The sequence below is a fragment of the Procambarus clarkii genome, chromosome 74 (genome assembly GCF_040958095.1).
Source record: "Procambarus clarkii isolate CNS0578487 chromosome 74, FALCON_Pclarkii_2.0, whole genome shotgun sequence".
In the NCBI taxonomy this organism is placed as follows: Eukaryota; Metazoa; Arthropoda; class Malacostraca; order Decapoda; family Cambaridae; genus Procambarus; species Procambarus clarkii.
In genome coordinates this window covers 15,614,264-15,637,294 of record NC_091223.1, presented here as the reverse complement: position 1 = coordinate 15,637,294, position 23,031 = coordinate 15,614,264, and the positions used below count along the sequence as shown (strand labels likewise).

The 23,031-nt window shown below is 37.1% G+C and overlaps 1 protein-coding gene across 3 annotated transcripts in view; it reads right to left on the bottom strand.

Moving 5' to 3' along the window:
• The window catches only part of LOC123767361 (ubiquitin domain-containing protein 2), a 50,086-nt gene extending 29,528 nt beyond the window's left edge, over positions 1-20,558 (bottom strand). Inside the window, exons 1-3 of one of the 3 annotated variants that reach the window (XM_069312992.1) lie at positions 20,367-20,558; positions 12,073-12,108; positions 5,094-5,336 (exon numbers count right to left, since the gene is read on the bottom strand). In XM_069312992.1, coding sequence (XP_069169093.1) covers positions 5,094-5,336; positions 12,073-12,108; positions 20,367-20,448 — 361 coding nt within the window. In that variant the 5' untranslated portion in view covers positions 20,449-20,558. The remainder of the gene's footprint in view (positions 1-5,093; positions 5,337-12,072; positions 12,109-20,366) is intronic. The other 2 variants (XM_045757007.2, XM_045757008.2) reach the window with 2 other exon arrangements.
• Positions 20,559-23,031: the final 2,473 nt, after the last annotated feature.

Genomic DNA, 23,031 nt, shown 5'->3' with positions numbered 1-23,031 from the left:
CAATTAAAGCCTTTTACATTTTTTGTTCAGACAAATTAAGAAGTAGTAAAGCTAGGGAAGGAATCAAGTCCAAAGCCATTAAGGTCGAGGAAGCAACAGTGGTACAAGCAGAAGCAGAAATAATATCAGTGAAAGGCTGGTTATTTATACAACTTCACACTTGTATTAACATCATTCAAAAGTGAGTATCGAGGGAGGTGGTCCAGGAGATTAAACACTTTCATTTTAACTTCATTTTTCTCATTCCTGCTCCTACTGTTGGTGGTCAAGCAGCAGCCAAAAAACTATTTCGAAGTTCACTTGTTTTATTACACAAGGCTAAACAAAAGTATAAAGTTAGCAAGGTTAAGGTCACCAGACCTCAGGCATCAAAGAAAAAAAAAAATACCTACAATTTTGGATAAAAACAAAACTCCAAAAAATTTTACCAACTTCAAATACAGTATAATAGTATGATGTAATATTAATCATAAAAGCAACGGCTTGAAATAAATATAAATTTGGGTTTCATGATACAACAGTGTTCATGCCCCTTTCAAAATTTTTAGGAAAATGTATTTTTTTTTTCCCAGTTTTAGGCAGAAGTATAGCCTTTTTACTTTAGAATATATATGATAAGATATACAGTCATGGTAAAAAATGATGTGGTCCAAGCATTGTTGCTACGTCACCAGAGGTTTCTACAAATGTATTGAAAATCCCACCACAGCATACTGACACCATGGTACCTTCTATACAAGTATCAGCTCTGAATGTTCTGTGGTTTCCAAAGAATGAACCACTGATCATTGGGATGGATGATTCCAGTTCTCGGACACAATGGGAGTTGTCCCTTCGCTTCCCTATCCCACCCCCTTCAGGAAAAAAATGTAAATGCCAATGAAAATTAAGAAACATTGCCACCATTTATGTACAGTAATATCACATCTTATTACTCAGTGGTTTTCATTATACTGTACAAGTCACTGAATATTTAGGCGACTGATGGATGTACTGGTGCTCACCTATGTGGATTTTGGATTTATGCTCATTACAGATATATTACTCAACAAATGTTGCTTAATAGCAATGAAAGGAAGGTAGGTAGGTATAATAATACACACTTTATACTGGTAACTTTCATCGATGGGTGATAAAACTACCTGGCTGAGCACATTGCTCCTGTTTAGATATACTTTTTGTAACTGGGCACCAAAGTACAAACATTTATGTACTAAGCAATTAGATAGTAGAATTTTGTACTATTCACTTTATAGTCCAAAAATTAGAATGTATAAACAAACTTAAATAGCACACGTGTACTATATTAGGCCTCGGATAGCGTGTATTAGGAAGGTTAGGTTACGTTAGTTCAGTTTGTCTTTGCAACAAATAGAAAATCGTTACAGTTTGTCCAAATTCAACAGTACCCATTTCTAGTTTCCAATTGTGTTGAACATCGGTATATGTACTGTACTATGGTCCTCATCATTACTATATGTACTACCAAAACAGGAGGCTGGGCTGAATACCACATCTTTCCAATCACACGTGTCTTCCTGAAAACTGATATTTTTAAATCCAATTTGAAAACAACTTTCTTAGGTGGCTGATGACCCAACAACTTTCACCCAACATACTGCCAAAGCTATTTTTTTTTTTATCAAATTTTGTACTTCAAGGTGAAGGAGACAACAGCTGGCCTGCTACAAGACAGTAAAGTGATGTTATTTATGGAAACCATGACCCTCTCATCCAGAAGATTGTGAGCTAGCAAGTGGCAATATTACCTGTTGTTCACGTTCCCCCTCAAAATACCACTTCCAAGATCTGTCCCATGGACCAAGGCATCATTCAAAACATTAACATTTTTACCAAGGACTTGCAAGAGTTATCCCTGATTTGGAAGGAAACCGTAAGAATTTTACAAGAGATATTGACATTAAAACAGCCATATGGAATGTTGGTGTTAAAGAAACACTAGCACTGCTGGTTGGCAGTGTTAGAGAAACTTCCATCCACTTCTGAAAGAAGTGTTTTCTTCCATCCACTGGCTCAATGGAAGGAGAAAACTGTGCCAACCTCCACTCTCACCATCAACCAAATGTGGTGGAAGATTTTCAAGGTTTCCCTTTTAAAAATCTGCACATTCTGAGAAAACAAGACTGGAAATCCTTGGCTATGGTTTAGTTTTCCATAGTAGAGGACAAACTCATCAGGGTCCCTGTAGATGTTACATATTCCCCAGGATGTAACCCACCAAAAAGTTGTCTTAACTTTTGGGTACCTCAAGATGAACAGAAGCATCAGGTGAAAGGAAATGTTCCCCAAATACTTGTGTCCTGCCAAAGGAATTGAACCTGGGACCTTCAAGCTGTGAGCCGACTATGGCTATACAGAGGTTAATGGACACTGCAGGTAGCTGCAGATAAGTAAGTGAATGAGGGACTTGAGCCCTTACCAAACCTACCTTAGTCTTAAATGACTAAGATATTTTGTTGACTTGGTAAACAGAATTAGAGTTAGTAATTATCAAAAGAAGGCACCAAACCGGGAAGGCTCTGTAGCACCATCAAATGTGTGGATTAATCAGAGGGCGCTAAATATCACCAAGGATGCCAATACGAGAACAGAAACGCATGGGGCGAATGATATCAAAAGTATCCGATTCAGCAAGAATTGTACAGAGGGACAAGTGATCGCGAAGGACAGTCGGAAAGCAAGACACACGCTCGTCCTGAAAGTCAGGACATTCAACAAGGATATGCACGACCATAAGAGGGACAATGCAATGTGGACAATAGGGAGGAGGGCAGAGCTCCATTAAGTGACCACGAGTTAAGCGTGCATGGCCAATACGCAACCTTGCCAGAACCGTTTCCCACTGCCGGTTACAGTGGCAAGAGGAAGGCCATGAGGGCACACTACTCTTAAGAGTACGCAGTTTATTACCAGCAACAGAAGACCAACAACCCTGCCAACAGGCAAGGATGGAGGCATGAATAACTGTTAAAGAGCCAGACACGAACTGATGGTTCATAACATTTTGACAAGGGCTGCAAAGAAATCATGTCTTCTCTAACTGTTTAAGTACAATTTGCTATCTGTTGTAATGCTCAACAAGTGAGCCTGTTGCTTTATTTCTTGTACTCTCCTTTTCAATTAAAGAATGCACCACTGCTGAAGTGTCTTTCTCTACTCAAGAATAAATCAATAACTTCCCATATAACCAACAATTAACTACTTTAGCAGAGGGAAAACTACTTTTTTTTTATCAATTCTATAATGTGTTGGAACATATATTCCAATGAAAACTAATGGTTTTTCACCCAAATCCATCAACCTGTACAGTATTTCTTATGGCTTGTTCATGAAGTGTGCAAATATTATGTAAGCCACTGTAATATTGTTACCATCACTACTATAGGCTTATTATAGGTTATTATTACTGTAAAGAAAATAATTATTATTATTATTACTCCTGTATTATTATTATTGACAATTATGAATGTTGCTGTTACGTGAATAATTCACAGACTGGCACTTCTCTGCCTTTGCACCACAGTAATTAAATAAATTTTAAGAAGCCTCCCTCCTCCTTGCTAGTCATCTTTCTCTACTTTATTCTATCACTATTCCTCTTTACCTCCTATCCTCTTTTGCTCTCCCCCCACCTCTTCCCTAATGTCGCAGTGTTTGTCTTGCCCTTCCCTTGTACTATCCTCCTCAATGTCCCCTTCCACCATCCCTCGTCCTACCCACCTTTCTGCTGTTCCTTTCGTCCCCCCCCCCCCTTCTGTTGTCCCTCTTGTCCTCCCCCACTTTTTATCCCTCTCTTCCTCCTTCCATCCCTGTCGTCCTCCCCCCATCCCTCTCATCCTCCCCCTTCCCCCCCCCAATCTCTCTTGTCCTCCCCTCTTCCCTCCCATCTCTCTCGTCCTCCCCCCTTCCCACTCGTCCTCCCCCCTTCCCGCTCGTCCTCCCCCCTTCCCGCTCGTCCTCCCCCCTTCCCGCTCGTCCTCCCCCCATCCCTCTCGTCCTCCCCACTTACCCCATCCCTCTCGTCCTCCCCCTTTACCCCATCCCTCTCGTCCTCCCCCTACCCCCTCGTCCTCCCCTCTTTCCCCATCTCGTCGTTCCCCCCCCTTCTCCTGTCCTCTTGTTTTTCCGACCTCCTGCCGTTGTCTCTCTTGTCCTGCATTCCCCCCCTTCCCTCCGACCTCTCGTCGTCCTCCCCCTTCCCCACGACCCTCTCGTCCTCCCCCCCCCCTTCCCACGACCCTCGCGTCCCTCCCTCTTTCCTCCAACCCTCTCAACTCCCCCCCCTCCTCCCCCTTCCCCGATTCTCGTTCTCCCCCCTTTCATTCCCCCCCCGACGCTCCTGTCGTCGTCCCTCTCATCCTACCCCCCTTCTGCTGTCCCCCTCATCCTCCCCTTTGACCATCCCTTTCATCCTTCCATCACCATCCCTCTCGCCAGGACTTGAGTGATGATATTGCATGCTCTGATAGCCAGGAGTACAACTGGGTAGCCAAAGAAGCCCCTCTTTTGCCCAAAAGATACAAGACAAACTAAGTGCTCTGTCCTATAGTAATAGTCCTGTGATCCTGCTGGGCAACAGGTCCCCCGTGCCAAGATTGCGTGCACCTAACCAGAACGTTTCACGAATTTCTTTGTCTTCATTCAGTACTATTTATCTTGCGACAAATTAATCTATTAATCCCTCTTTCCCCCACATTCCCAATAACTCTTATGCCCAAGATGACCTTAACCCAGGTTAATCCTTAAGTAAAGCATAAACTGGGTATAATATGGGTGTAATAATATAAAGTTATAATATGGATGTAATAATATAAGCCAAGTTATTATAAATTATAAATGAACTAATATTTGAGAATAAGATAAATAAATCAAGCCATCACTAATAATGAAACATGGATCTGTGGTGTATTTTGGTGTATGTGCAGTACTGTAACATTGTATGTGCAAATTTAGGTCAATTATGACCTAAAACATGGAAATATACATGATACAGTATATTGTATCATAATTGGGTCAGCATAAAACATTTAATATACCGTATTGTGTTGTTGCTATGTTCTGTTAATACACACCGTTAGGAAGTGTTATATTTGCTCCATCAATAATAGCTTGCGCTAAGTCATAGTCTTGATTCTCAATGGCCAGTGCTGCTGCTTTGAGAGCGTCCCATATCTCCCGACGACCCTCAAAGGCAGGAGCCGTGTCCCAAAACTCGTCCCGCTTGCTCCGTACCTGGCCCTCCGTCAGTGGCATGTCGGACTTCCATCTGATCCTCTCGTGCCGCAAAGGAACATTCTTTCCTATTGATGTACCACCTGAAGTTAGAAAAACTTGCTGTTTTATTGTAAATGTTCTTTATATTTATTCTCTCCCTTTGACTGTATGTTTAAAGATTCTATTTATATTTTAAAAGAAATATATTGTGCTGCAGTCAACCCCCCTATTTTATGTGGCATTATTTTACAAGGTTCACCTGAGAGTTTTAACCATAATTACATTGTATGTGCAAATTTTTTTTTTACATTAAAGTTCCCATTGTTATGGGTAGAAAAAGTTAAGTTTATAGATGTCCCATACTCAACAACTGACCACCTACAAGATGCAACCCACAACTGTCAGCCGACTACCAGGTAGTAGATATATTTACTGCTTGTCAGAATACAACAGCTGTAAAGAAATGTGCCCAAATGCCTCGCCCAGCACAGGAATCAAACTCGGTGCTAAACAGTTATGAACCGACTGTGCTCTCCACTGTGCTACATGTCGGCTCACTCTGAGCTTGTGCAGCAATGTGTAATCAGAATTAGTCATTCTCAGAACTTTCATTAAATATTGTATTTATAATCTTCATATGAATTTTGATTAAAAACTATCTACCTGTTAACAGGCATTTTTGGATGTACTGTAGTAAAGCTATTGAGCATATTTTTATTAATTTTTCATGCATGGTTTCTTGTTTTTAATTTGCGGAACAGAGCACCAAGTACTGATGATGTATAGAAACTCCAAATTTAGATTATACTGTACACTTAAGTGGAGATATACTAACATTTTACTTGCAAGGGCTTTATATCATATCGCATACAGTATATTGATACAAATGACTAATGCTAATAAAAGATAAAAAGTTGGAAGGACATGGTTACGGGGTTAAAAGGAAATACAAGGATCAGGGCAGGGTAAAATACGGGAATAAGGTCCAGAGTGGGGAAGGGAGGAAATAGCGGATAAAGCAGGATCAAGGTTCATGGTGGAGCATCCCGAGGAACAATTGCTATAAAGTGCTAATCCAGAATGACTATACAATACAGTGGAGCCTCAATTCAACGAACCTTGTTACAGCGAATCTCCGGTTGGAACACTTTCCATGCTGGATCTACTCAGCCGATTTGACAAACAAGAAGCGGGGGATGTGTGGATTTATTTAGGATGCTGGGATCAAGTACACAAATGGAGGCAACATTACAAGAAATAGTTGGGGGCCTTGATAATGCCACTGAGCATATTTAAAACAGAATTCTATGGTTCTCTTATATGCAGTTGCAGAGATTTTCATTCAGTAAAATATGGGCTATTTTTGCTTTAATAATGAGACAGATTTTGCAGGATACTCGATGTTGTTTAATCTGTCTACAGACAGGTTCTCTTGGTCATTACGCTTCATATTACAGGTTGAAATTATAATTTCATTCAGTGAAATCAGCTCATAAGTCTCAAGTCAAGCCTGGCCTCGAGCCAGAGTTAGGAAGAGAACTCCCAGAACCCCATCGAGCAGGTATCATCGACCACAGAAAATATGAATACTGTAGTAACTCTTAATATGGCTCCAATCACATTTTCAATTATTTAAGTAGATGGGCATAATACTACAAGAAATAGTAAGGGGTCTTAGGAAAGCCATTGAGCATACAGTATTTCAAACAAAATTCAAGGTTTCATTTTAATTTTGAGATTCTCTGGTTTTCTTTCACAAATTCAGACCCTTTTTCCCCTTGAAAATGAGGTTTCATGGCTAGGGCGTGGGAAATGTGCTAGGTGTAGTTAACCATCTTTACAGACAGGTTCACTAGGTAGCTGTCCTTCATGTGACAAGTTGAAATTAAAATTGTGCTCAGTGAAATCAACCCGTATTGTCGGAAATATTAGGGTATGAATGGTAACTTTAATATGGCCCCAATCATGTTTTTGATGATTTTCGTAGATGGACTCAATATTACAAGACACAGTTGGAGCCTTTGGAAGGCTACTCAGGATATATAAAATCAAATTCTATTGTTTGTTTCAATATTTAGTTCGCAAGGTTTTTGTTCACTTGGGTATGGCCCTGCTACCTTTTGAAAATGAGTTTCGAGGCTGGAGACGTGAGAAATAAGCTATACATGTGGTTAAATTGTTTTGCAGACAAGTTCAATTGGTAGTTGTCTTATATTATAGGTTGAAATGAGAATTTTGCTAAATGAAATTAGCCCATAGGGCATTCAAAATGCATCTTGGAAGCATCTCCGGTTACAAAGAATCCCTCACTGCAATGAATCGAGGTTGGTCCCATAACTAATCGAATTGAGTGTGTACTGTACAGCACACGTGAATAGTGTTGTGTGTTTTGTATATGCATGTATTCTTGCTCGTTTTAATTGCCGCATAATTACTGAAATGTAATTATGGAAAAACTAAGCTCATGGTGCACAAATCTATCTTATAAATTGTCTAAATCTCACAAATAGTTTTTAATAAAAATTTTCATTTTAAATCTAGTGTACTAATCGAGGACCAACTAAAAATTCTGTAGTACATGTATATAAATGACTGAAAATTGGGTGTGAGTAAAAATGCCAATTGCCTGCCACATTGAACCATGCCTATTATCATTGACCACAACACTAGCTTATCATGCATTGGGTTTAACAACCCGTCCTCTCACCTATTACATCATTTTCTTAAGAGTCGATTAATCCATTAAACAAGTGAATTACTGTATTGTAAAAATAACATTGTTTTTTAATTCATTAGCCTCAATACGTTGACCAGACCACACACTAGAAGGTGAAGGGACGACGACGTTTCGTCATCGCCTTCTTCACCTTCTAGTGTGTGGTCTGGTCAACATACTTTAGCCACGTTATTGTGACCTGCATGTTGATGGGTTACTTGGGTTCGTACATTTGTGGTTAGGTAAAACAGTTACATATTTTACAGTGGCAAATAGAGAACGGGTGGGATGAACATACTATCCTCAATTTGTATTTGCTTAGAAGGCTGGTCCAAATGGAAATGGTGTGTTGTCTACTATGCGAAAATGGAGTTCTGCTGCATGAAGGGCAGCCAAATGTGCTGAAGTCAATGTGCCACTAAACATTCCAAGTGACTGAGGTGAGAATGTAGTAACATTTAACATAGTATGCTGTTTACAAAAATTTAGTCAATGCATAAGAACCAGTCATGCCTGTTTAGTGCATATCATCCTATTAGAGAAGTGCTATATATTTATCATAATCATATAAATAAACCAATACAATTATTTCTAAAAACACTATGTGCACATTAAAATTTTTAAAATGTTGTAAAATACTATGCATATGCAAGTACAGTACTGTATCACAAGCCACCCACATGAAAGTGGACAAGAGGAGTAATGATACAGTATGTACAGTATCACAAACCAACCAATAAGCAGTAAACCAGGTGGCCCTCGTTTCTTACATTAGTATTACTACAGAGGACAAAGTAGAACTTTCTCCCAGTCATGGGTCTTCTCTTTGGCTACCTTATACTAATACATCCCCCCCCCCCTACCTCTCTTCCTACTCGAACCTCACTATGAAATTTTTTTCCCCATGTCCTTGCAAGTCGTTGTTATATGCTACCATTTCCAATGCTACAGTGATCCTCCACACTTTGTCAGGAACACAGCAGTTGCGCACTACGTATATGGTACCAATGCTACAACTAAATCATACAATGCCCTTGGCAGGACCAAATAAAAATGCCAAGTCAGAGTGGATAAGCCAACCAGCCAATCTTGTCTCAAGCCCAAAGCAAAGCAATCAAAGTAACATCAAGTGTATAACTGTAAAAGTAATCAAAACTGTGCCTATTACTGCAATCCCAAACCCAAATCCCTTGGGTTTCCGAACAGGAAGAACAACATCCTTCAAACCAGTCCTTGGGGACCGACGACACTTTCCAAACACTGTACAGTTACAAATATTCAGCAAATATTGAAAAGGGCACTGATGGAGATGATGAAGCATCTTATAATGGGGAACTAACCATTAGCCCCATTGAACTGTATCACAGTCCCCGACCACAGGGACTGTTACAGTCCCAGTTGTGTAGTGTTAAGACGTTTGCCTGGCATTTCGCGAGCGCTTTGTCCGGGGTTCGTATCCTGGCCAGGGAGGAATTACTGGGTGCAAATCCTTAACTGTAGCCTTTGTTTAACCCAACAGTAAAATGGGTACCTGGTTGTTAAATGATTTTGCGGGGTCGTAGTCCAGAAAACAGGATTAAGGACTTGCTCGAAACTGTGTACTAGTGGCTGTACAAAAATGTAAGAACTCTTGTGTGTAATTACCTAAGTGTAGTTACAGGATGAGAGCTACGCTCGTGGTGTACCCGTCTCTCCAGCACTGTCATATAACACTTTGAAATTACTGACGGTTTTGGCCTCCACCACCTTCTCACCTAATGTGTTCCAACCGTCTACCACTGTTTACGAAAGTGAATTTTCTTTTATTTCTCAGGCAGCTTTGTTTCACGAGTTTAAATCTATGATGTTTTGTTCTTGAAGTTCCAGGTCTCAGGAATTCTTCCATATCAATTTTATAGATTCCCGTTATTTTGTATGTAGTGATCATATTGCCTCTTTCTTCTATCTTCTAATTTTTGCATATTTAATGCCTCTAACCTCTCCTTGTAGCTCTTGTTCTTCAGTTCTGGGAGCCACTTAGTGGCATGTTGTTGCACCTTTTCCAGTTTGTTGATGTGCTTCTTTAGATATGGGCACCACACAACCGCTGCATATTCCAGCTTTGGTCTAACAAAAGTTGTGAACAATTTCTTTAGTATTTCTCCGTCCATGTATTTAAAAGCAATTCTGAAGTTAGAAAGTGTAGCATAGGCTACTTGCACAATGTTCTTTATATGGTCCTCAGGTGACAGTTTTCTAATTAGAACCGCCCATAGATCCCTTTCTTTGTTAAAATTCTTTAATGATTTCTCACAATTTATAGGTTGTGTGGGGTCCATGTTCTCCAATTCCACATTCCATAACATGACATTTATTCACATTAAATTCCATTTGCCAAGTGTTGCTCCATATACTTATTTTATCCAGGTCTTCTTGAAGGGCATGACAACCATCTAGGTTTCTTATCTTCCCTATTATCTTAGCATCATCAGTAAACATGTTCATATAATTCTGTATTCCAACTGGTAGATCGTTTATGTAGACAATGAACATTATCTGTGCAAAAACTAAACCCTGTGGTACTCCACTCGTGATATTCCTCCAATCCGATACATTGCCTCTGATTATGGCCCTCATTTTTCTGTCAGTCAGGAAATTTTTCATCAATGTTAGAAGCTTACCTGTCACCCCTCCAATATGTTCCAGTTTTCAGAACAACCTCTTATGTGGAACTCTGTCAAAAGCCTTTTTTAGGTCCAGATAGATGCAGTCAACCCAACCATCTCTTTCCTGTAAAATCTCGGACTCAATCATAGAAACTGAGTATATTCGTTACACAGGATCTTCCTGATTGAAAAACACACTGACTGATATATCATTTCTTTCCAGGTGTTCTACCCATTTAGTTTTTATTATTTGTTCCAATACTTTCACTATTACACTTGTCAATGATACAGGTCTATAATTGAGGGGGGGTCTTCCCTGCTGCCACTTTTGTAGATTGGAACTACGTTAGCCTTTTTCCAAACATCTGCTACAACTCCTGTACACAGGGATGTCTGAAAAATCAGCTGAAGTGGAGGAATGCTGAGCTCAGGTGCACATTGTTTTAGAACCCATGGTGAAATGCCATCTGGGCCAACTGCTTTGTTCTTACTTAGCTCCAGGAGCATTTGTTTCACTTCGTCTCTTAGACACCTACGTTCATGCTGTTCTCTGGAATTCTTATTGTGTCTGGTTCTCTGAAGTTCTCATTTTGTAGAAACACACTTTGGAACTTATCGTTTAATGTTTCACACATTTCCTTTTCATTTTCCGTGTATCTGTCCCCCATTTTCAACCTCTGAATATTATCCTTGAAGTTTTATCAAACTTCCACCGAGAGAAGGAGAGAGGAGGGGCAGAAACAAAAGTGTGATATGATGAATTATATAAAACTTTTGTTTTTATTTTTAATTGATAATTTGTTTTCCCTAAAACACAATTTATCAATAACTTTACATGCAGGTTCCCAATTACTGTTGGATGAACAGGGGCCAAAGTGAGGGAACATTGTTCAATCGTTCCACCTTGCCCAGGATTCATACATGGGTCGTTCTCACAAACCACTTTCACAGTGTTGGATATTGGTCTAACCCTAAGGTATCACAAGACTCATTTAAAAATATCAAATTAAAAACAAAGTACTTATAAAACTTATGTTATTTATTAATTTACTTGTAAATAGTGTACAAAATTATCAGAAGATTTCAAGTCAGCATGGCTGCTTAATGTGTGCGTGTGTGTATAAATCTAATGTAATATTTATAAAAAAAATTAAAATAATAGTATATATGTAGCAGAATCAAAGTTATTTAAGAGATTAATGTTTGCAAATTTCTACTTTCTCAAATGGAATGAATAGCAACCCTTTTGTTTACTCAAGTGGTTGGCATTGGCAACATTCCCCACATGCAATACCATGTTCAGTACTGCTTACCTGGCACTCTACTGGCTTTATGCCTAGTCACATAGAACATTATGTGCTTGACATTAACACACAGCTTCATTAATTATTATGAGTAGCTCCACATTATGCAGTACAGAACCCATGCAGACAACGTCGAGCTGCATTCTAACCAAGAAAATCTTACTAAACTTACCAATTCCAAGTGGCACTGTGCCCCACCCACCGAACACTGAAATAAATGTAAAGGGAAACTTCTGCGAAAACAATTTAGCCTAAATTTATGAAGATCATTCCATCAACTTTAATTCCCCAAAAATATTTTGGAAATTATAGTAATACTGCAGAATACTTTCACATCTAATTCACACTGTTTCTAACGAAAGGCTTAAAAGTCTAAATTTTTGTTTGTACAGTAATTTAAAGGAGCACTATTTAAAATCATTTCCAAATCTGTTCTCAGATTTATAATTATTTGATATTTACTTATTCTAGCATAAGTGTACTCTCTGTATGAGCGATTAAAAAAAATTTTGATTCATTTAATTTGCTATATCTTTTTTAATAAAATTTAAAACATGACATTCATTTTTGTTTGGTAAAAACGTTAAATATTAAACAAATTATTTTGTTAATGTTTCATTGTGCATAAGCCCGTTGGTATTGAGAAAATCGAGTCAAATTTAATAAAACTAATGTGTACATAAAAGCTCAAAATGGGCTTTGAAACTTTGAACCTAATCATACAAATGCAGTGTCATGAATCATACAAATGCAGTGTCATGAATCATACAAATGCAGTGTCATGAATCATACAAATGCAGTGTCATGAATCATACAAATGCAGTGTCATGAATCATACAAATGCAGTGTCATGAATCATACAAATGCAGTGTCATGAATCATACAAATGCAGTGTCATGAATCATACAAATGCAGTGTCATGAATCATACAAATGCAGTGTCATGAATCATACAAATGCAGGGTCATGAATCATACAAATGCAGTGTCATGAATCATACAAATGCAGTGTCATGAATCATACAAATGCAGTGTCATGAATCATACAAATGCAGTGTCATGAATCATACAAATGCAGTGTCATGAATCATACAAATGCAGTGTCATGAATCATACAAATGCAGTGTCATGAATTTGGAACAATATCCCTTTTATTGATACAACTTGCTGTAGTACTTTATACACACTTTCCAATGGCATGTTTACTTTGTGATTGTTTTATGTTTTCATAGCAAAATACAACAAAGTAAAATACTAGTAGACACTTCTAAACTTTTTTTTGCTCTTTCATTGGTGAAAAAAAAGAATGCCCACTTTAGCCAGATAATATCAATTTACATTGACAAAAGTGAGCAAATTTTGGAATTTTGGAGAAATTACAAATAGTGAGCAAAAGCTAAAATGTAACTTTCCAAGAAACTAGATTTAGAGAAAATAATGCTGAGCTACAATTTAATAAAACCATTTTTAAATCAAGGGACGTTTTCAATGCTATACCGCATCAGATATTTATTAAAAATGTTGGTAATTTTACAAAGTTGGATTTTTAATATACTGTACCCGTGTACAATACTGTACATCCAAAATCAACTCGCCAGGTCCTTTCCACAAACCAAGTACTCCTACTGAATTTCATATATATAAAACTTTCAGTTGCACCCAATGGAAGCATGGGTGAAGTATATTTATTTATTCAGCAGTTGAATTAAAACTATTGAGATTCCCAAGATTTATTAATAGATCAACCATATCGTTAATTATTTTTCATAGTAAATCTAATTCCTGTGTGTCGTAGCTGCAGCTTTGAAAACATGTACAGTACAGTACTGTATAGCTTCGTAACACCCACCAGACATGAAATGGTTGTTTTAAATTGAGCACGTCTGCCTAAACATGGTAAATTATAATTTTAAATGTGCCATATAATTAATTTTGTGAACAAACATATCACATTTGATTAATTTGACTAAACTGTACTGTATCTGAATACCAACAGGGTAGAAATTACTTCCAAGAATTGTTAAGGTTAGATTGTTTGGGTTAAAACATAACCCAGTCAATTTTACACAGCCACTGCACCATACTAGTGGTAGTACACGCAGCCCCCTACTCGAGATGTGTGGGTGAATTTTGACAATATACTGTATGTGAAATATGCCAATTTACATGTTCTCTGTAACGTGTTGAACTCCCACACATGCAACATTCTTGTTTCTCTCAAAATATTTGGATTCCTGTACTGTACTACCATTGCACATCCAAAATATTCTGGACTTCATTATATGCTGACTTTGTTGCTGAAAGTGGAGGGAGCAGTAAATATTATGTTCAACTAAGTTTTATTCAGTAATGAGATTAAAAATATCTCTTGGAAGTCTCTGGGTCAAATTTTTTCCTCAATGACTAGGTTTTATATCAGCAGTTTTGATTCACATGATTTTTTAAAGATACTTAACCCCTGCATAAATTATTTATTAACACCTTGACAGTCTTGCCTCTCAGCAAACCGTAAGTGTTGTGGGCTCCCACAGGCCACTCAACAATGCTAAATAAAAATTTACAATCATTTTACATGTTCAGTTTGCTTGGCACTTGACCGTACAAACACGTCACAGCACACGGCCGCGGAGGAATTGTCTAATAGGAGGGAAGGATGGATGTCCCTACCTGTGACAAACCGTGTTATAAACCTCTTTTAATGTCAATGCTATTTCTCTCTTTAGAAACCACTTTAAAATGCAGGGAAAAACAAATATCATTAGATAGCGGGACTCCCCTGCCAAACAATAACATCTCTCCTCTTCCCCACCACCTTCCACCTATTCCATCAACTCCAAGTACAGGTAACGCGAGAATAAATTTGCATTTATTTCATCTATTTATTGAGCTTAGGTTTTCTATATGAATTATGCATGCTAGGCTTGTAAACTTTGAGTTAAATTCAAGTAAAAATGCTTTTATAAGTATTTTTGGGGGTCAGAATTGATTAATCCAATTTACATTATTCCTTAAAGGAAAAAATTATTTGGTACTAGAACAGAGTGGTACTCAAATAGCCTTCTGGAATAAAGTTCAAGTACCAAAGTACAGTATTACTGTATGTACATGTATACATACATACACAATTATACAAAACTAGCTTAAGTAAATCTATAATTTGGAAGGAAATTTATAAGGTGCATACTGACCTGAGGTTATGCAAAATAAATGCAATAATGAGAAAATTACAACATTAAAATGATTTATGATAATGGAAATTTACATACTACAGTATTTGGCATGGTTCCAAGACATGTATTTCAAAATAAGCAACATTTAATCACTCTTATAACTTTTGAAAAACAAAAAATTTATCTACTGTTACCCAAAAAAGTTTTGCAAATATCAAACGAGCCCACTGATGTAATCTTCTGGAAGCAAAGTATGCATAGAAACTTAGGGGCAGCTATGCTCTTTAGATTATAAAATCATATAGGTCAATGTGCCCCATATGCCTTAATAAACAATAGTTATAATAGTTCTAAACTGCCACAAAAATTATATATGGCTAAATAAGGACTTTCCTTACAGAATTTTGCATTAAGTTTTATAAGATTCAAGTCGGTATGCAAGTGTTCTCCGGAAGCATATTATATCGATAAAAAAACATTGTCCTTTTCAAAACCACAGCACTGTATACCTACAGTATCAAAAAAAAAGTACATTACCTACAATTTAGTTTATAACTAATGGCTGTAGCATTGGGTAGCCAAGTATGATGCTGTTATATTTTGTCCACTTGGGTTTACTCAGTGAGCTGTGCTGTTAGACTTAAAATTGGATAAAAGTACTAATTTATCTCACCTTTTGAATATTTATTTCCCAACCAAACATAAAACAGGCAAACTTTACATAATTTATTCTATTAATCCATTTTTTCTTTTAGCCTTCTTTACCTTTTTAAAAAAAAAATGGCTCTCCTTACATACTCTGGTTTATATGAAGGAAACCTTCAAAACATGTCAAGAAATTGTCTCATCCATATACTTTCAAACCAAATAACATTTTAGCAGAAAAGGCACAAATACTGTCCTTTTTCAGTATTCTAGTGGCACCTCTAAAGTCAAATTTTTCCCGAAAGAAAACTAATTAGAGTACTGTACAACGGACTCCTGCTTCAACACTTCAGACCACCGTAAGTCTGGATGGAAAGGAGGAATTCTGTTCTGGTGGTCCTAAGATCAACAACATTGGCCAAAACAAGAAATAATGGGAGACTAAGTGGAGGGAAACTACATTCATTAGACCAGAACGAGGCACTAAAAACAAAAATTGCCACAAATTATTCATTTTTATTTTAAATTTCCTTTTCCAATTCATTCAGGTATTAAAATAGACAAGTGTTCAATAATGTTCACAAATAAAAACCTAATACGTTTCGGTATAAAATTAATAAAAATTAGCAGACGAAACCTGGGTAGATGAAACGATGGGGTTCACAACGAATGTATGCACTACATACATGCATGTATACATACATACACACATTCAGCTATACATACATCTGTACATCAATTTATCTTAGGAAAAAAAAATACACCAATAGGTGTGAGGTATGAGATGTGGTTTGAAGAAAGCATAAATGTTGATTTTTGTTGGTACTGGATGCTACTATCATCAACAAATGGAAGCCTTTACTATGTTCAGGCATCAATTGTAGGTCACAGGCTCTGCACAAGCTCTACACAACTTTCAAAATTATTTTCAAGGAACATGGGGCAGAGGCCGGACACACAACATGGGCCCCCGTTTCCTTGACTTAACAGCTATTGCTAACAGCAACCAAAGAGCTAAAGAATAACTTTCAACCACATTAGAGAATATATACAGCAGCTATGTACAGTGCTATATGTTTTAAAAAGTACCTTTACAGTATCAATAACTTTTAATATCTGCACTCTTGATTGACTTATTAATATATACTTGTACAGTCAAGCTGTAGATTTGAAGACTGTAGTAACAGTCTTCAAATCATATCAACATCATGACCATACATTATAAAGAAACTAACTAAAATCAAGCTCAACTTGATCACAAAATTTGTAGCGAGCTGTTGAGGAAGAGGGAAGACTAGTTAAAGTTAAGCCTATTTAAATAAGGGAGGAGTGTTAACTTTAAATGCAATGTCATAAGGTAAATCTGGAGATACAGTATTACCATAGCTGTGCAGCTGCCCCACAAAATTTGCAAATATACCATGCACAAATGCCGCACACATAGCCTTTATTAGCACTTCAAAACCTAGAAATCTATACTGTATATGCCCCTGTATTCTATCCAAATGCCAACAGCATGCACTACTAGTCAGGCCAGAACAGTATCTCCAACTCTCATACTGTTAGCATGCTAGATGTATAGCAGAAACAAAAATTAAAAAATTATCATCAGATCCAAAATGACAGTCATTTTCACAGCAAATATCACATTAAACATTATAAAAGCAACTGCAACATTTTAATGGGAATAAAACTAAGAACTTCAATATCCGTTAGCCAAGTCAAACCTGTCATAACATCGGCTATTGTTTAGGGTGGTACTGGTTGAACACTAGTAGAGTGGCAATGTTAAAAAAACACTACTACATCCAAAGGTATAAATAGAAAAAGAATTATCAAGAACCTTCAAAATACCGAATCAACAATGTTCATCATCAGTATCGTATTATGGCGATAAGATTGCGGGCCTGAGCCCAGGTCTAAGAGTACTGTACTTAGCACTTACAATAAATAATTTTAAGAAAAATGAGAAGTGGCATTCTATTGAAAATTAAATGCATTCAAATCAGCCTATAGTAATCACAAAATGATGAACTAATATCAATAATTCAATGTCCTTCAACATGTGCAAAAAAAAATACCTTTTAGGAATATAGCAAAGAACCACACAATGCAGTTTAACAAATTGTACAGCCTATCCTCTAAGAATGAGGAAAAATTGAAACCTTGTGTTCAAAGGATCCAGCTATTTTGAAGCATAATAATAATAATTTAGCTTTTCATTCACCTGGGCTCTAGGATACTCTAAACAAGGACCCCACGTGTGTGAGGCAGAAGCTCTATCCACTCGGCTATGAGTGGATCCTATGAGTAAGGTAGAAGCTCTATCTACTTGGCTCTATCCATAGCTCAGTGAATAGAGCTTCTGCCTCACACGCGTGGAATCTCCTAGAGGCTGGATGAATACAATATTTATTTCCACATAAGTGTGGATGACAATAATATAGCTATAATAGAAAATTATTATAGCATATTATGTTATAATATTATTATAGCATAATATTATATAGCTGAAGCATATCCAGTAATAATAATAAGAGGAAGGAAAGACAAGATAACCGAAGAAATCACTAAGCCAGTACAGCTATATAGCCTGTAGGTCTTTGATACCGTGGCTGGGTTCTCCTTTGCTATGTGACTGAACCTTATGTCTTGTTAACGGCGAGTATGGTACCATATATCTAAACCAATCAATTTTAATGTAAACTATCTCTGCTAAACACAATGGTTAAAAGCATTAAATAAATCCTTACTATACAGTGGTTGAAAAGATAACTCTGGTAATATTCTACTGAAGCTGCATATATATCCATTCAAAATATGTAAAATGTTTATTTAAAGAAAGAAAGGAACATGTATGTTCCTTATTTCAGTAGGGACGCGAGTCTTATTTTCCTCAACGTCACCCCTTTTATATGAAAGGGACCATCGGAAATGCATCCGAGGTGCAAGGAACATGTATGTTCCTTGCCAAACATGCCAAACTTAACCAGTGTGTTTGTAGTACAGTAACCATAGGTTCATAAACTCATGAAATTGTCTACCCTCCAAAATCAAATGTTAAGACATTACTGCAGTTAAAAATCCAGATACAAATATTCACATTAAGAATGAGGGGACCTTTGACAAGCTGCCAGCTTCCAAACCCCACCAAGGCCACTAAGGAGGTAGTGCTCCTCAGGTCAATTCAAGTACAGTTAATGTACGGTATAATGTAAGAAAATATACTTCGAAACACGGTAGTGTTAAAATTACAAGGGCATGACTTTTCTCAAACTCATTTAATGCAGTTAAGAGAAAAGGTAACAGGCCTGTGGCCGATTCCCCAAAAGTGCCCCCTAAGTTATCTAACAAGTTATTTGATAAAAGTTTTAAGCAGCTTTTGTTATTAATTTATTCTTGTAATGAACTATATTTGCTTAGTTTTAACAGTCCACTGGACACTAACCAACTACCATAAGCTGCAAAATTCAGATTTAGTCCAAATCATGAGTACAATAACCTCAAACGTGATTTTGGTCAATTAACCAGATCAATAAGGGCTAAATCAACGAGTAGCCGACGTCCTTTTCTTGTGAGCAATAAATTAAAAATTGGTAGAATAACGCACTATTATAAACCTTAGGATCGTGGATACATTGGACACGTGCTCTAAATAGGGAACCGCTATTTAGATACAGAGTAAATCAAATTGTACAAGCAGTAGTGTGTTTAGTCTTATCAAAACAGTGCAGTTCTCCACGGACTTGTATCAAACATTCATAATGTCAGAGCATTCATTACTTATACAATTCAGCAAGTGCTGCACTATCTGCAACATTTGTTATTTCTTAACACATCTCAGCAGAGGTGAGGTTGTCATCTCCCAGAGTAAGAACTGGGATTATTTACGAGTCAACCCGGTCACGGGTCTAGATGCATTGGCTCGGATAGAACAAGGCAGTAAGCTTGTCTCCCTCTATATATACAGTTGGATATTTGTGAATCAGTTGGGTTTTTAAAAGAAGTGATGGGGACATGTTTAATCATCAGAAAGTAGCTCGAGCTGAATTGAAAACACTTGCCATTTCAACAGAACTCAGGATCCTTGGACTATGATAACCGCTTCATCGGCGAATAAAAGTAAAAATATATAAATATATTTGCTGTATTCAGTCCTTAGGCTTGGTACTGTAACCAGTAAGATTACGCATCACTATGCTTTTCCCCCCAGAACATGATCTGCTCATAATTTTACAACCAGGCCTCTTAATTACTGCTGAATGCCTAATGGTGAAGGTATAGTGCCAGACCGTGCCCAGGGTGGCTCTCCCTCGCGGGACGAGAGAGTGATCAAGCGTGATCACGCCACAAGGTGCTCTACAACATGTAAATCAAGAGAGGGGAGGTCTAGGGGATATTATACCTGGAATTTAGATGTAGTGAAACACTTAAATTTCACTCGTGGGCCAAACAAGACTCACTCTCTCTCTCTCCCTCCAGCTATAGGCCCTCACCACCTACACTCCCTGTGAAGCTTTCTACACACACACACAACATAACAACCTCGCCACAACACACAACAAGACTATTATAACACCCAAGGAGGCGACGAGACAGGCAGCCAGGTCGAGGAGAAGCAAGACAGGTGTGGCATGCTGGTCAAGAACCCACCTCTGACAGGAGTGGATCCCTGGCCAGAAGACGTGCGGCTGGAGGCCGAGCCTTCCCTGGCCGTGCCTACACACCCCCCCATACTGGCCAGTCCTCACTCAGGCCGCCGGACATCCACCACACTGGCATCTTCCTACCCGGTCCACCCGACCATTTGACAGATGACCAGTAATGCTTGCTCTCGCGTCATTTGGGTACATTTGCTCCTCTATAAAACCTATTTTGGAGCAGCCCTCTGTTACTTTGGAGCCAGAACATGAAGAATAATAAATTACATATCATTAATCTTAATATATTATACATATCATGGCATTCAACTTTTATATATTATAAACTCTACTGGTAATTATGACCCAAAAATAATATTGGAACAAGTTTACGATTCCATATTTATATACTGTTTTTACGATTCATTAATTTATTGTATAAAACATACAAATAATTAGTTTAATATCAGATAACAATATATAATTAATTAAATAGATAAGCAAATTACAATAATACTGGGCTACACTCTAATTTATCTCACCGTAAATACTTAATATAGTCTCTTAAATGTTTAGTATAATAAGCAATGTTATTAATAAGCTTATCTTATATTTAATAATATTTAAATTAATAAAGTCAAATTATTATATAAAGTCTCGTAAAATGTCGGATATCTAGATTATTATTTTCTTAAAAGAATCTTTTGTGCATCGCCGTAGTTTCGGATTAAATGCGAAACACTGGGAAAAATAAATGTTCTAAATAAAAATATTAGGATAGCGACATGAACAAATGGCCTCTTTTTATTTAACAAGCTTAGGTACACTCAGCAATATGCTAATACCCTATTCTGTATGAAAGATTAAACAGTGTGGATCAAGAACTTGCTATAAGTTCCTCTAATATCTCTATTTCACAGGACGGTTAGTTATACATGAAATCAGGAGAGAACATGAAATGAGAGTTGATCTATTAGCCTGCACTCTCAAACTCTGGGTACATCACATAATATCTTCCAATATTTATGAGTGTACGAGGTAGTTACAGAGTTCAAAGTATCTGACACCATTTGGTCTGAAATAATTGATGACAGGACAATCGCAGATATAGTGTTGCCAAGGAGGCCCCAATACAGGTGCCACCCGACTGTTGAAGAACGCTCCTTGGTAGACGGTTCGTGGATATCGCTGAGAGAATTGTCGGAGAATAGCACGTAATCGGATCGTGCTATTAGTCTTGGCGGAAACGCCAAGACTAATAGCACTCTGTCAATTGAAAATAACCGGCCTACAGCAATATTTATTTATTTATTTATTTATTTATTTATTTATTTATTTATTTATTTATTTATTTATTTATTTATTTATTTATTTATTTATTTATTTATTTATTTATTTATTTATTTATTTATTTATTTATTTATTTATTTATTTATTTATTTATACAAGAAGATACATTGGGGGTAAGAGAGAACATAGAAATGAAGTTGATTTTACATTCTTGTAAAGCCATTAGCACGCATAGCGTTTCGGGCAAGTCCTTAAAATAACAGATAATTTTAAGTAGATAATTCACAGTAAGATTGACAAAAAAATGTTTACAGGTACTTTACAACTTTACTTTTTAGGTACAGGTACAGACAATTTTAAGTAGAGAAATTACAGTAAAAATTAAAAAAAAAATACAGGTACATTGTAAGAAATTTTTACACAAAAACAAAGATTAGATTAATACACAATAATAGCAATTCACTATAATGAACAGAGTTTACTAGGTACATTAGGATAAAATTTCAGGGTTATACATTGGTTCACTGAAGCACAATTTGAGGACCATTTCAAGGAACAATGCAGTAGATATGCACTCAATATAACAACCATGATATCAGATGATATTTAAGATTACAATGGTAAAGTAATATGGCTTAGGTACATATATTGAGGGATTGGGTAGCACTAGATACAGTGCGAGTTTAAAGCACTAGGTAGGAAACTATGAAGATGAAATTAGGTACTTTTTGGTTTTATTTTTGAATAAGGCAAAAGTTGGACAGCTTTTCAATTCATTAGGGAGTGAGTTCCATAGATTAGGTTCCTTTATTTGCATAGAGTGTTTACACAGATTAAGTTTGACTCTAGGGATATCAAAGAGATATTTATGTCTGGTGTGGTATATGTTCTATTACATCTGTCCAGGAAGAGTTTCAGAACAGGGTTTGCATTTAAGAAAAGGGTTTTATAAATGTAATTGACACAAGAGAATGTTTGGACTGAATTTATGATTAGCATGTTTAGGGATCTAAACATGGAAGCTGTGTGCTGTCTGAAAGCAGAGTTTGTTATTGTCCTGATATCAGATTTTTGCTGGGTGATGATGGGCTTGAGGTAGTTTGCAGAGGTTGAACCTGTTTGCACAGATACCATAAGTAAGATAGGGATAGATAAGTGCATAATAGAATGAGAGGAGAGCAGAGTAGGGTACATAATATCTGATCTTAAGAGAGTATACCAACTGTTTTGGAAACCTTTTTAGATATGTGTTGTATGTGGGTGCTAAAGTTGAGTCTCTTGTCTAAGTATAGGCCAAGGAACTTTCCATCATTTTTATTGCTAATGTTAACATTGTTTATCTGAAGCTGAATTGCATTTGTTGATTTGCTTCCAAATAAGATGTAGTA